Below are 16417 nucleotides of genomic sequence, written 5' to 3'. Positions count from 1 at the left end.
AAAAGGGATTATAACCAAGGAGTTTTATTGTCACCTACGTCACAAGTCCTCGTCTTGTTCCCTGAAAAGTATAAAAATAAAATAAAAATCGTATTTTCTGTTAACTCGTAGCAATAAAACGCAACCTTGTAATAAACATATAATATATAAACACGCTAGAGTCATTCATATCGCTATTTTCATACATTATCTACTTATATATGTAATTTATAATCAGTTCAGTAATTATTATTATTTCGAACATGTGTAACAAAAAAATTATTGTAACTTTTAAATTTTTTAGATGATGACATTCTTTAGTTTCGGAATACTGTTTTAATTAAAATACAGTTTTAATTTTACAAAAAGATTTTATATAAACCTTCAAATTCTGTTCTATTGAGAGATAATATTGATTTTGATAAAATTACATTTTAATTTTACGAAAGCTATACAACATTATTAAAACAATTTATATTATTAAATTTGATAAAAGACAAGTTGACAGAATATTATTTTATAATTAAATGAGAATTTAGAACCTAGATTAAATAACGTATTAACATAATTTAGATTTTCCATCCGATAGATTCCATACATCTCATAGATTTAAAATTATTAACCATCATGATATAAAACAAACATGTAAGTGACATGTTAGTATTACTTTTTAAATCAAATACTCAAATTTATGTAATTATTTACAAAACTTTTGGCATAATTCTAAAACGTTAAACATTTATTGTGTGTTTTGTTGTTAAATATAAATAAATAATGTATTGTGTCTTAAATATTATATAGATTTATCTACTTTGTAAATTAAGGTATAAGTTAAAATAACTTTTAATGAAAACAAAAAAAAAAAAGTTCAAAACCGGCATTGAATTAATCACTTACTTATATTATTACAATTAACTTACGTTAACATTTTCATATCAATACAATAATCAAAGTAATACTCAAACACACTTTAGATCTTATAATCACAATAATTCATCGCTACAAAAACAAACTTACCGCCTTAAAACGATAAATAAAGGAACTTATTACAAAGCATATTCAAATAATATATAAAAAGTCTATTATTGTGCCCTAGATTTTAAACATTTTAACCTCATACTCAGTAATAGAGAACATTAAACAGTGCACTTGTTAGTAATCTATATTATTTAAGCATACCGTTTCTAGGTTTCTATAAATACAAAATTCTTATTACATGCACAAATTCCTTAATCAGGGCCGGATTAAGGGGAGGACAACCGGGGCTACAGCCCCGGGGCCTCCGTCAGACTTCGGAAAAAAACTCAAATTCAGAACTAGTAAACAATTTCTCATATTATTTTTTTTCGCGTTTCACCTTTTAAAAAAAAAGTATATTTTATTTGTTAAATAATTTGGGGCCAAGGGGCCTCCACTTCTTTGTTGCCCCGACGCCTCCAGACCTGATCCAGCCCCTGACCTTAGTATATTTCCTTTCGTGTCGTCGTATGATTGTTTGTTTTCGAGTATGTTGTTAAAAATCTCTATCAAGGAAATAAGATATGCCTTTCTTACTAGTCTACGTTTCTGTAGAGTAAAATAATAAACAGCTTAATAAATAAATTAGTTACATATGAATGTTATATCTATAGAAACCTCTTTTATAGATTTTTGATTAAAGACAATTTCATAAGATATTTACATTTCATTTATTATCTTTAAACGTAACCACCACTGATTATTAAATTACAATCAAACACATTTATTTACATGTAATGTAATTAAAACGACCAAATTGACGTAAATTAATAAATGCTATCGTTTACAGGTTCCTCTACAACATTTATTATTAGAACATGCAAACTATACGCAATACTAACAAATCTACCAGGCATTGAGTATCCTCATATTAGATACATCATAATTTTTGACAAATGTTTACTTATTTTTCCTATAATAAAAATAATTAGAATGATTTTAAAATAATACAGACAGAAATCGAATAAAATATAAGTACCTACATACACCACCCCGCCTATAAAGTAGATGCAGGCAGTGGCGTAGCGTTCAAAGGGGGCATCATGCTCCGAGCGCTACTCACAAAGGGGCGCGAAATGGCAAAACAAAAAATTCTTGACATATATGGTTTTCGAATAGGGGGGGGGGGGGGGGCTAAAAAGGCCCATGTGACCCGGGCGCGAGTTAAGCTTGCTACGTCACTGGATGCAGCTTGTATAAAACATACATTTTTTAGATGTTTCATAGACAATGATTGAAACTAAAGAACTACCTTGAGCCTAAACTCATAATTATGAAGTATATCTGATTTCGTTGAGTCTCGCTTGTATCTGTCTATACAAACAGGCTTTGTAGATTTCTAATCAAACTATGATTAATTTGGACTAACATATATGACCAAACCAGCAGTAATTATTATTACACATAATTAAGAGTTAAACGATATATATATATTGTTGTAATAGAGAGTCATTATCAACAGTTGGTCATAATACGAATTGCAGTTAGCGTATATTTATTAACTGTTTTAAATTTTGGCATATTTTAATAGGACTTTTAATTGTTTTATTAACAATACTTATTAGATTACAATCTTATTATTATTATTATTATTATCTGTTAAAATGAAAATTATTTACGAAAACTATTGTTGCCATAACAAAATATGATATACATTGTTGTCTGGACAAAAGTATTTCTGAATTGAAAAGATTTTTCGAATGGCAACCCTAATAATAATATTTTAATCTAAATACGAAGTAACAGGATTCTTAAAAGTAATTTTAAACAACGGTGTTAAAAAAGCGTCAATAATTTAGAAAAAATGGGGAATGAACGAAATAAATATCTAGACTTAAAAAACTATATCACAATTTAACAAACACGTTATACACAATTTTTTTTTTCATTTTAATAGACAAAGTATAAATAATTTGAATTGAAATGCTTAAAAATAATTAAATAAGGATCTTTTTAAAAGTTACATACTGTTTTTCTTTTTTGTGTTAAATTTGTTGTTTTAGACATTGTCATAGAGATCTAAGAAGAAATAACACCGAATGACATTTTCAGGTTATGTTCAACGTTTTGTTTGTGCTTTGTTATCAATATAAAATACAAAATAATTTTGTACTTAAAATAACTTACTAAATTGACGTTTACTTTATGAGTGGTTTATAAACAAAACAAAAAATATATATATAATTATTTTGTTGAATATAAACTATAATTAATAACACTATATAACTACACTAATAATTTCATCAACATTTCTTTCACACAATTTTAACCCTATCTACGTTTAACTGCTTTATCATTTCGTAACATTTTCTTGTTCACCTATAACCGTTGTAAAAGCTTTACACTAAGCAAAGGCAGTTTTATTATTAAATAGTTTTTAATAATAACTATTAGCGAGAATACTATCCAACTACAATTCAATACAGCAGTCTATACGGTGCATAAGTTTTTACAATTTTTTTTAAACTAACTTGTTTATTTAGCGTTAAATCTTTTGCATATAATACTAGCAATACACTGAACTTGCACAAAAATATTAAAAGTCTCACCAAACTTTTTTACCGTCCATCTCTTGCTTATATTAGATATAATATAAGCTTAAAATCGGTAATCGTAAAGTTACAGTACACACTGTACTCATCAGTTCGTCTCCAGCTTCAAACATCCGCTTGATAAATATAGAAAATTTAGCGACAGAAAAAAAATTGTAAGTCGATGCCGATATTTAAAGAATTTGACCATGATGTAAATCGGAATTAATTAAAGTGCATCATTCAAGGTCACTTGCAAATAGAGCAGCTAAAAAGGTGACTTGACTATGTATCAGTGATTGAAACACCACCAGAGCTCAAAATTAATCATGTTTGCAATTTGCGAATTCGTATTTGACATATTATATATGAGTAGTCCACTTGCAAACCACGCTATGTTAAAAAAACAACATTTTTTTCCAATGGCGGCAATCGGTTAAGTACTTAAAATATTAACATGTGTATTTAACAATACTATGTTAAAACTCGCTATAGTAGGAATAAAATGCGATTGAATTCTTCATACTCTTGCAAAAGTCGTTATGTTGATCGGCAGTCCACTTTCAAAAATCGCTAAGTTTGTATTAACTTGCAAACGACGCTAAGTTGCGTGGTAACTCGTGCAAAAGCCGCCATCTTGAGCCAGTAGCCCAGTACACATAATACTGTCGAAGTGCATGCACGCGTTGCTTTGTTTAGATACTACAGGCTTTCAAAAACGAGGTACTTTGTATTAAAATTATCATGGAATGTCAAGAAAAAGAAGTTGTTTTGGCACCAAACAGAAAAGGACGTAAAAAGATAGCTGATAAATCTACATGGAAGAGAGAAGTTGAGAAGTCAAAACGGTAAGATTTTATTGTTACCTTTTTTAAGTAGTATATATATATTTGCTGGGGATATTTTTAAACGGTTTTATTTAGCTCACCCCGTTTGTTTTATTTTTTATTTATTATTTATTCTTGGGTCAAATTTAGTAATTCAAATTTCACCCTCTTCCTGTCAACCGATTAATCTGAAATTTTGTATACACTTTGGATTTTGGTGACAATACAATTATGTTTATTCATTATCATTATAAATTCAAGATGGCCGCCGCTACAAAATGGCGGATAATTCATGTTTTATTAATCCCATCAATATGGGTATCAAATGAAAGGGCTCAACAAGCAGAATACAATATACTATAAAAAATTGAAATACAAGATGGCGGCCGCTACAAAATGGCGGATAACGTAGGTTTTATCGATCCCATCAATATGGGTATCAAATGAAAGTGCTCAACCAGTATAATCAATGTACTATATAAAATTAAAATCCAAGATGGCGGCCTCTACAAAATGGCGGATAACTTAGGTTTTATCAATCCCATCAACATGGGTATCAAATGAAAGGTCTCAACAAGTAGAATACAATTTACTATGCAAAATTGAAATCTAAGCTGGCCGCCGCTACCAAATGTCTGATAACAATTTTTTATCAATCCCACCAATATGGGTATCAAATAAAAGGGCTTGACAAGAAGAATACAGTGCACTATACAACCTCAATATTTAAGATGGGCCTTGCAATAATGAAGCACTAAATGAATTAAACAGAATGCGAAATAAAAACTAAAAACTAGAAAATAAAAATAAGTAAAAAAACTTTTTAAGTTAAACGGTTTTATGTTAAAAATACATTGCAATGTTTAAGATAAATGTACTAAAAACCAAAAAATAATAAAATAGATACAGTCGTGGGAATTATAAACATATGCATAGACTAGACTAAAATAAAACCGTGGGGCACGTCAATTGTCTACAAATTATCGACTTAATGTGCGATAGAAGAATCGTTTAATTCGTCGTTAAAATAGGCAGTTGGCCCGCAGACGGTGAGGAAATTACTTACTATTTTCTTGCTCATGGAAATTCCAATAGTTATACACTCCATGTAAATAAAAGAGATGTTTCAACTAGTTTATCGTTGGACATTCACACTGCTGACTGGCGAGGAATCGTTTCACTGCTCGTAGTTTGTCTTTAATCGACAAAACATATGATAAAAGTACTACTCGCTCACCACTATGAAACCCTAAAACTCGCTTATAATCGAGCTTGCTAGCTTGTTTCCACATTCTAGCCCTACTTATCACACGTCCATCGTTGTCGGTTGAACAACTGCCTAATTATAGTGTAACATTACAAAACAAACATTTTAATCAACGATTGTAGACAATTGACGTACCCCACGGTTTTATTTTAGTCTAGTCTATGCATATGTTTATAATTCCCACGACTGTATCTATTTTATTATTTTTTGGTTTTTAGTACATTTATCTTAAACATTGCAATGTATTTTTAACATAAAACCGTTTAACTTAAAAAGTTTTTTTACTTATTTTTATTTTGTCTGTTGTTAGTTATTAAAGTTTTTATCTGTTTTGTTTTAGACATATGCCTAAGGGCTTGCCAGTTATACCACAATGTGAACATGGAAATTCAAAACAGGGATACAAGTGTAACGAGTTAACGGTTCAAGACTACAGTAAATTTCATCGGAATTTTTATTCAACTTCAGATAAAGTTACGCAAGATACATTTTTATTAAAATACTGTACAGCACAAACTCCTAAAAAAGAAAGTAAGAAAAAAACCCAGACTATATGTTATTTTATACCAAAGCACGAAAATTTGGCTGTAAGACGCCGCGTCAAATTAGTTAAGGTGTGTCAAAAAGCAATGACTACAATTCTGGGAATCTCTAGGGACAGAATACAAAGAATTTGTAAACAGCATTTAATGACAATGGCAATGCCGAAAGAAAGAAGAGGAGGCGATAGAAAGTCCAATCTGTATTCTGATCGCACAGAATCCGTAAAATCGTATTTAAAGGGACTTAAAGCTTTGGAATCGCATTATGTAAGAGATAGATCTACTGTGCAATACCTGAGCAGCGATCTAAGTATAAAAAAATTACATAAACTTTACAACGATGACGCTCAGAATGTGCCGGTGAAATATGAAAATTTTCGACGTATTTTTAACAAATACTTTAATTTGAGTTTTAAGTCTCCCGCTACAGACGCATGTTCTAAATGCATCCAATTAAAAGAAGTTATTAAAAGAGAACGCGACACAGCAAAAAAACAGCTTCAAATAGCTCAGCTTCGTATTCACAAGCTAAAGGCCAAATGCTTTTACAAAAGCCTCAAAACACAAGGCGATAACGAAATAATTTTCTCTTTTGACTGTCAAAAGAATTTGGTTTTACCAAAAGTGCCAGACCAGAGTGCCTACTTTAGCCGACAATTGTATACCTATAACTTAACAGTATGTCAAGGACCATCTCGTGAGGCTCAAAACTGTTCAAACACATTTATTTACACGTGGTTAGAAACCGAGGCAAAGAAAGGATCTAATCAGATTGCTTCGGTGGTATTTCATCGGCTAATGAATACCAATTTTGAAGATACTGTTAGTCATGTTAAATTATTTTGCGACGGTTGTGGGGGGCAAAATAAAAACTCAATTGTTTTGGGAATGTTGGCATATTGGCTAAAAACAAAAGCTCCACGTCAAATCAAGAAACTTACGCTGATATTCCCTGTAGTGGGGCATTCATTTATGCCCCCCGACCGTGTATTTGGAAATATTGAAAGAGAAATACGTCCTTTAGAAGTTATCGTGGAACCTAAAAGATATTTTGATATTTTTAAAAAGTATGGAACGGTTCTGAGACTAGGCAGCGACTTTCATTTTCATGATTGGAAATCAAGCGTAAAGAACGTACTTAAGTTACCTGGATCTTGGCACTTTCAATTTAATGCCTCTAAAAGATTATTTTTAAGAAAAGATAGAAGTAATAGAATTGCCATTAAAGGGGAACCTAATTATATATCTGAGGTAATAAATTATGGCAACGTTTGTAAAAGAGGCAAATCATTCGAAAATATTGTGCCCGTTATGATGAATGTTGGAGTTCCAGTAAAAGCAGTCAAGTTGAATGATGTGCGAAATCTTCTGAAAAAACATTTCGGTGAAGATTGGGCTTCTTACGATTATTTACAATATTACAGGTTTCTTCAAGAAGAACGAAATGAGACTGTTGTAGATGAGACTGATAATGAAGAAACTATAATACATGAAGAAATAGATATTAGAGTATAATAATAGATAAAAATCCTAATTTATTAAGAGTATAGTAAAACAGAAGCTTATATTTGATACTTTCAAAACTGCCTATGTTGATTGCATACAACTGCAAAACTATCTATGTTAAAAATTCTTTTGCAAAACTAGCTATGTTTGATTTTGAAATGCAAATTAAATGATTATTATGAAACTGTGATTTTATTTGCTAATACCATTTACTTCGATATGCTACTAAGTTTATTTAATACACAAAAAATTGCATCTAAATATCGTAATTTTAAGACTAAACGTTTTAATTAGTTTTCTCAATTAATTGCGGCATTGACTTAGCGGGGTTTGCAAGTGGACTACTCATATATGGTAAGAACCAAACCAGGCTTAATAATAAAATATGCTTGCGATTCGAGAATTCATAAAACATATGGTAACAATACAGCAGCAATCGTATATGCTTAAGGTTATGTTCGAACGAGTGAATTCACAAATGGATCTTTCAAGGTCACCAAGATCTAAAGTAAGTGACGGTGCCATTGAATAGCAAACGAGCACTTATATATAGCAAGCGGTCGCTAGAAGCGGAAGAGGACGAACCGATAGGCGTGGCGCTACCTGAAGAGGTCGGGGCGGTAGTACACGTAGACGGCGAGCAGCGCGGCGGCCAGCGCGAGCGCGGCGCGGCGCGGGCCGGGGCGGCGCAGCGCGGCCGGCAGCGAGCGCCAGCCGCGCGACACTGGCCGCGCGCGCCCCGCCGCGCGCCGCCGCATGCGCTCCTCGTCCAGGCGCCGCTGCTCCTCCCTGCGAATAATTTTTTTTTTAATTTAATCCGTAAGAAGGTTTTACGCTATACAGCCTTCGGCGAAGGTGACTGCGCAGTAACCAATTTTTTTTATTTATCATCTAAGACTAGGCAACACAACTTACGGTCACTATCCTCGGCCCTAACTACCAGTTTGAGTCATGCAACTTTGTACTAAAATTTTGGTCTTATATTTGTGTGCTTTTATGCTAAGAAGGTGGAAAATAAGCATATGGTCTGCCTGATGGTAAGCAGATACCGTAGCCTATTATTAGCTGTGACTTGTAAGTTTGAGGTACTTCCACGATCGAGCTGCTCCAAATTTGAACAAGCAATAGTCTAGTCCTATACTAGCCTATATTTGATTTAAATTTATTTTGGTAATTTATTCTTCTGAGAAATATAAAATTTTTTATTCATCTAAAAGATGAAGGATAACATCACTCACTCTTTCTTCTCTAAGGTAGCGACCTCTCCCTCTAAGTCCAGTGGATCGTTTTCTTCGTACAGTTTTTTCGCTGTCACCAAGATGTCTTCAAATGGTAAGTCATCTGGTAACTGAAAGAACAACAATTGTGAATGTTTAGATATTTCATTTTAGTTAAATTTTATAAAATCATCACCAACAATTATTTGAAAGGGTCAACTTCGTAAAAAATAAGAGTGCATGCTTAATATTTCCTATAAAATTTTATTTAATATAATGCATACCCATATGACGCGCACATATGCACGCAATACGCATGCAAGCATCATGTACATAACACACAACATCGCACGTGCGCACAAGCACACCCTCGCACGCACTCCCATACACGTAGGCACATACATGCGCGCGCACGCACGCACGCACGCACGCACGCACGCACGCACGCACGCACGCACGCACGCACGCACACTCACCCGGGACAGCAGGCAGTGCATCATGGCCATGTCCGCGTCGCAGGCCAGCACGTCGGGCGCGCGCTGCAGCACGAGCGCCGCGGTCACGTACACGGGGAACAGCGGCGGCGCGCACAGGAAGTAGTCGTACAGGCGGACCACGTCCGCGTAGCGGTTCAGGCTGTGGCCGAACCACGTCAGGTACCACGGCAGCGCGAACATCGTGCCCACGCCCGATCTGGAATATATTTATTTCATATTATAGTATAAGCAAGAGCACTAGCTCCCACGCACACACACACACATACACATACACAAGCTCGTACGCATAAGTACGCCCGACCTCTTGCACTCAAGCATATTTTTATTCACACTCCTATGGATGTTTATACTAACCGAAGCTCACAGTTACAAACACTCGTAAGTACAAACGCACAAACTCATGCGCATGAACACTCACATGTATGCAGTTACGCACTGACTGTCAGACACTCATGTACACATGCACAAACACTCAAGATTTTCCAAATCAAAATTCACATGTTTAATTTCTCATATATAAGCGAACCACAAATATAACTTGAGCTTACTTGTCCAAACATTCGGCTAGCCTGTCGTCTCCCCTACGAATGATAGGCAGCATGAAGTTGAGCAGGTGCTGTGTGGGTTGCATCGTCGCCTGCATGAAAGGCGCCAGCGGGGCGTTCGGTCCGTACGACAGTCGACAAAGCAAGGGAAAGGACGCTTTGTCGCCGCAGACCAGCAATAATGTAATTGCTACATCATGATAGCCCTAAAATATACATATTTAAATTTTAAAATTGACCATTCGTCTGTTAAAATACACAGTTGTTGTCTTAGTTAATTTGCTGACTAATATACATACTTACATATTTCTTTAAATAAGTATAGGGGTAGTAGGGATATATAACAAACCCAAAAGCCGGGAGTCCACTCCAGCGGGTTCAATATCAAAAGTTCTAGATTTTACACTGAATCTCTATGTTTACAAGGTCACGTGATTAAAATTAAGAATGGGCATAATTACTTTAGTCTGAACGGAGGTTAATATTTGTGCTTTCTTTTACACTTTCACTCCTACAATTGTTTTTCTTTGAATACACTTGTTATGTTACAATAATAATGTCAATGGCATTTTTTTGAAAAATATTATAAAATTAAAATCTGTTGATTTGAAATACACATGTTATTTACAAATTGTAATTACGTAATAAATGGTATTTTATTTATATTACACATTGCACTTGAATAGTTTGTTCAAGATAACAATGTTTATCAACAAGCGTGTTATTGAAATAAACTTATAATAAATGATCTCGATTAAATTTTCTATCTGTGAGAAATCACAAATAAAAAATAAAACATGTAAAAAAACTATTCCTTTCAAGTTGATTCACAGTGTAACAGCACATAATGTGATTTACGTCCGTGAACATATATTATAAAGAATTAAATAATAAAGTTGGCAATGACAATTTAAAATATATAACTCAAATGTATGTTTTATTGTTAATTTATATTGACAACAAGAACTTTTTATATTACAGTATTTAGTTTTTTTTTTGCCACACACCACAATAACAATATAAAAAAGTTTTAAATGAATTACCTATTTTTAATATTACTCTATGACTTATTTATTTTTTTACTCACTTGATAGTACTTCAAATGTGGGTATTTGATGATAACTCGCAGGATGAGTACAGTCAGCTGATCCTGGAGTGCAACTCTCTGCTCGTATGGAATGCCGGGGGGGAACCTCTTCAGTGACCTGTTCACATCTAGCACCACCTACAACACCAAAAAAAAAATATATATATATGATTACACGCACAGCAGGAAATAAACTGCCAAATATCACAGTTAAATAACACTGCTTTCAAACAGTGCTGGGTTCCTGTGGTGAGTATGGTGGCCAGACCTCCTGGGGAGGGTCGATTGTAGGGTCTTAAACTTTCGTCTACTTGTATTGTGTATCAATATTTAGGTGACACTGTGGTCACAGCAACTGTTTCTTGCATATGTAATCATATGTCGATCCCCATTTATGAAAAAAATCTTTTCCCATACTGTTTTTTTGTTGTCTGCCTGTTTATGTTTTTATCGTTTCTAAGCCCTCGACGAAGGACTTGGTTATTGATTGTCTTGGAATATGAAGCAGTAAGTTTTAATCTTTTATTTTGACCCAATGTGACTAGCCCATTGGTGCAATAACACTTCTTGTTGCATAATTATATTATTATTATTATTATCATCAAATTAATATTGTTTGTTCAAGAACAAGAAAATTACATCAATGGCATAGTCACTAAATTGTACTAAAATGCTTCTTGAGATTATTATTATTATTATACTATACAGATGAGTCATTTTTATATTTTAGATTATAATGTGTATGAACTTATTATTTCCTAATAATAGGTTATTTATTACTAAGTTTACCTGATTATATTCAGAATGCGTAGAAAGTTCATCGAGTGATGGTGGCTCGGTCATCTCTTCTTGTGTGACGCCCACTAGAAGGGGCCATATTTTTCTTCTGTATTCGTCTATAAGTAATCATTTTATTTAGTACACATACACGTATTCTATGTTTACTCACAAAAAGTTATCATTCTAATTACTCTAATAAGATTTCACCAACATATCATTCACTAAAAGTGAAAGGTGACGTGATTACTTCACAGATGTGTTATTGATAGTAAAATACTAACTTACCAGATATAAGTCCTGCTTTACTTTTAGCAAAGTGTACCCACTGTTCCAAGTTTACTACGTCTGGGTTTGATAGACATTTTTCGATTTCTTTTCGTTTTTCTGTTATATCAGGGTCCTCGAACTCAAAGTCTAAATAAACAAAAAGGAAATGACAGACATTGACGTACAATTTTATCCTGTTATTAAAACAAAACATTAAAAAAATTATAATTTTTATCATTCGTGATAATTACAATAGGTGATTATAGTCTAATAGGATATTGAATGAAGTCATAATAATTGTTTACAATACCTTCATCGAATTTTAATTCAGAAGGCGTAGAGATGTCATCAATATTTTTTGCGTGATTTAAGCCGTTTGAGTCTTTATTCGATATTGGCGAACAGTCTCCATTAATAGCGCATTTATCGCCACTTTCAGCGTCTGGGCTAGTTGATTCCATCGTAAGAAAAGTAGATTTAACCGAGCGAAAACATTACTCTTGATAAATGAGAATGTGGTGACATTTCGTATTTCTCAAGTGTCAAATTAATACTGCGATTAAGTACAGGTACATCGTTTATTTCACCACCGAAATTCAAAATTTTTGTGTTATAGAATTAAGCAATATTTTGTGTGATAAGAACTTAAATAATTTATATACGTACAATCTCAACGACAGTATTAATTTACGAAATTAGATTAAAAATCTAAGTCAGTTTTTGGACGCAAACATTTTTCATAACGTTTCGTTATACGCAGCTGCTCAAAATATAAAAATAGCTATATTCTGACAAGTCATGCATAAGTTAGTAATGATATTTGTATATGGCAACTTTGAAACTCTATCTTTTTTTTTCTTTTCCTTATGGTCATTAAACCTCATGTAGGTACCTAACATGAGGCTTAACTAATAATTTGTGAGTGTCGAAGACTCCTCACTTATATTTTACTATTCTTTTTGATGTTAGTACTACCATTAGCTGACGGTATTTAGCTACAAAAATACTTTTTTATTTATATTTAAAAGTTATTTACTTTACAGTAAAAATCATATTATTCATTTTAAATGAATGTTTGCAAACCCTTTAAGTAAATAATAATTAGTGTATGACTTTATTACTGCGTTTTTATATTGTTCAGTCTTCTTTGACTACATTCGACTAGCCCGTTGGCGCAGTTTGTAGTGACCCTGCTTTCTGCTCCGAGGGTTGTGGGTTCGATTCCCACCCCGAGTCTGGGTGTGATATAAATATTTATTTATATATTTATATATGTATTATTTATAAGTATGTTTATCGAAAAAAAAAATGTAGCTATATACCAGTTGGCTGTAACCTATAACACAAGCATTAAGTTGCTTACTTTAGGAACAGACGAGTCCCGTGTGTGTATTGTGTAAATATTTATTTATTATTTATTATTATTGAACGCGAATATACCTTTTTTACATTTGTTTGCCATGCAAATAACATTCTATGCTGACTACATTAAATGAAGGGGAAAAAAAACATAAAATTGAAGTAAATAATACAATTGACCCAAAGTGGCGATTGTATTCACAATACTACATGAATAACTTGATTATTTGTTAAATAATAAAATTATTAAGTATAATATTTCTTGTAATATAGTAAAACTTATAAAATATAATAAGGAGACTTATTGCCCTACACATTAAACGAGCAGTATCCATATATTTTTAACCGACTTAAAAAAGAGGAGGAGCTCAATAATTCTACTATATTTTTTACGTATCGTATTACCTTAGAACTTTTTACAGGTGAACCGATTTCGATTATTTTTTTTCATCGATATTTGGCGCTTGTCCTGTAGTCCCATTTAACTTTAAATTTCATCGAGATCTGAGTAGTAGGAACTTTCCGAGCTATATCTAATAATGCGTATTTACTTGACAATTTTTTCGTCTACCTACGCATGGTACTTGGCGATGAAATCGAAGTAGGTTTTTTATCGTTTGCGAGCAAACACAATTATGTAGCTTGTCTTGTATTACCTTACCAAATATTTACTACAAAATGTGTAACATCTTTTTAATAAATCACAATTTAGTCATAAATGTCATTGTCAAAAAAACCAACCCGATTCGGGTCAAAATATTTTCGAAAAAAAAATTAATTACGTGAGTTTTATTAAAAATAAATCAGTAAATAAAATGGATATAGATCTCGACACACACGATAAAAAAGTTACAAAAATCGAGGACATAATAGACATACAAAAAGCAAACGGTAATATTCGACAGGTGGCTTTCAAGCTACCGTCTGAAAAGAACAGTAACGTCTCCATTAATTTAGGAAAGAGCCTAGAAACCGGGTTGTCAAAGGTTAAAGCGGAGCAAAATAAGAAAAAGGAGAAGTTGCGACAAAAGTACCAAAGAGATTCCGACGTGATATCATGGCCGAGCGATTCCGACATCACTGTTTTAAGAATGAAGCTATGCACGAACGATATTAAAAGTAAAACGGACAATGTTGCGCTGGGGGATGGTCTGCATCAGCTTCACAGTTCTTCCATGGTTAACTTGGCGACACTCATGTTACAATCTCAAAGACCGTCTAAGCATAGCATCGATGAGGAGTATTTGATGCCTTTGACTTCTTGGGAGAAAACTCTGGGCTCTTCAGTGTTATCTAAAAACAAAACGAAATCAATCATTCAAGCTAATCCGGATACTTCTGATTTGAGAAGTTCTGGAAGTATATGTACAGAGAATAATGGCGCCTTTCCGGACATTTCGGAAACAAGTATAAAGTCAAAAGTAGCGATGTTCTTACGGTTATATTTTTGTCCTTGTTGCTCTTGTTTGTATAATTTGGAACAGATAGACGGAGATACGAGAAAAGATAGAGATGCAAAACATTCTGCTTCTTTTGCTCGAATATCCTGAAAAAGCTATCCTATAATAATTTGATTAACTCATGGAATTTTCGTGTGCGGTTTATAAAAAGGGGTATAAATTTGTAATTTCAATGGCATTACATTAAAAATATATATTTTAAAACTGGTCTAATTGTAATTGTCATCATTACGACTACTGTTAACGGCACGGCTAGAGCTCTACACAATTAAAAATTCCAAATAATTATATTTATCACATGAGATGTTAGAAAATAATTGTGTTTGCTTGTGACCGAAAAAAAAAAATGATTTCAATTACATCGACGAGTAATACAACGTAGATCGACGAAAAAATAGTCAAGTAACTACGCGTTATCAAAGATTACTCAAAAAGTAGTTATCAGATCTCAATAAAATTTATATGTGACCACATGATAAACATCAGCTTTCGATTAAATTAAAAATCATCAAAATCGGTAAACCCAGTAAAAAGTTATTGCAATTTTTCGAAAGCTTCTCTCGATTTCTCTGGGATCCCATCATCAGATCCTAGTTTCCTTATCACGGTACCAAACTAGGGATATCCCCTTTCCAACAAAAAAAGAATTATAAAAATCGGTAAGTACATCCAGTAGAAAGTTATTCAGTATAATACAACGTAGATCGACGAAAAAAGCATCAAGTAAAAACGCATTATTAGATATAACTCGAAAAGTAGTTCTTAGATCTCAAATAAATTTAAATGGGACCAAATGACACACACCACTTTTCGATCAAAAGAAAATTTGTCGAAATCGCTCCACCCAGTCAAAAGTTCTGAAGTAACATACATAAAAAAAAATACAGTCGAATTGAGAACCTCCTCCTTTTTTGGAAGTCGGTTAAAAATAATGCGTATTTTATAGCCTATCTGGACTCATTATTATTTAAAATGTTTTTTTTTTAATTTGTTTTATGTAGTGGTTTTGGATTCTATTTACTAAAACAAACGATTAACTCTACCTCAATGCATTATTATTATTATTTTATATAAATATTATGTTTCGGAAGAATATAATCAACCGCTGTGTATGGCATTTGTGGACTACGAGAAAGCCTTCGACTCCGTCGAGACCTGGGCTGTCCTGGACTCTCTGCAGAGATGTCATATCGACTGGCGATATATCGAAGTACTAAAATCTATGTACGACGCGGCGACGATGACCGTTCATGTCAATGACCAAAGAACAAGACCTATTTCCCTCCGGCGCGGGGTAAGACAGGGGGATGTAATATCACCGAAACTGTTTACCACTGCGCTAGAGGATGTTTTTAAGACCTTGGATTGGAGGGAACGGGGCATCAACGTCAACGGTGAATTCATCTCTCACCTTCGTTTCGCCGACGATATTGTCATCTTTGCGGAGACGCTGGATGAGTTAGGCCAAATGCTGGCCGGCCTAAACGAGTCCTCCCGACGTGTCGGTCTCTGTATGAACTTGGATAAGACGAAAGT

General features: G+C 33.3%; 2 protein-coding genes across 2 annotated transcripts; one reads left to right on the top strand and one right to left on the bottom strand.

Moving 5' to 3' along the window:
* Positions 1–4: 4 nt before the first annotated feature.
* Positions 5–12769, bottom strand: LOC123669645 (TBC1 domain family member 20). The gene is made up of 9 exons (XM_045603241.1): positions 12373–12769; positions 12081–12209; positions 11805–11911; positions 11016–11153; positions 9932–10134; positions 9363–9579; positions 8908–9017; positions 8273–8458; positions 5–61 (listed from the first exon to the last, which is right to left on the bottom strand). Exons 1-9 carry the CDS (start codon positions 12521–12523, stop codon positions 40–42), a joined length of 1263 nt encoding a protein of 420 aa, XP_045459197.1. The 5' UTR covers positions 12524–12769; the 3' UTR covers positions 5–39.
* A 1467-nt stretch (positions 12770–14236) lies between these two features.
* Positions 14237–14971, top strand: LOC123668304. The gene has a single exon (XM_045602067.1). The coding sequence runs from the start codon at positions 14237–14239 to the stop codon at positions 14969–14971; it is 735 nt and encodes a 244-aa protein (XP_045458023.1).
* The last annotated feature ends 1446 nt before the right edge of the window (positions 14972–16417 follow it).

This window comes from Melitaea cinxia, chromosome 3, assembly GCF_905220565.1.
Source record: "Melitaea cinxia chromosome 3, ilMelCinx1.1, whole genome shotgun sequence".
NCBI lineage: Eukaryota > Metazoa > Arthropoda > Insecta > Lepidoptera > Nymphalidae > Melitaea > Melitaea cinxia.
Note: the sequence above shows the minus strand (reverse complement) of the source record. Positions and strands in the feature narration are given on the sequence as shown.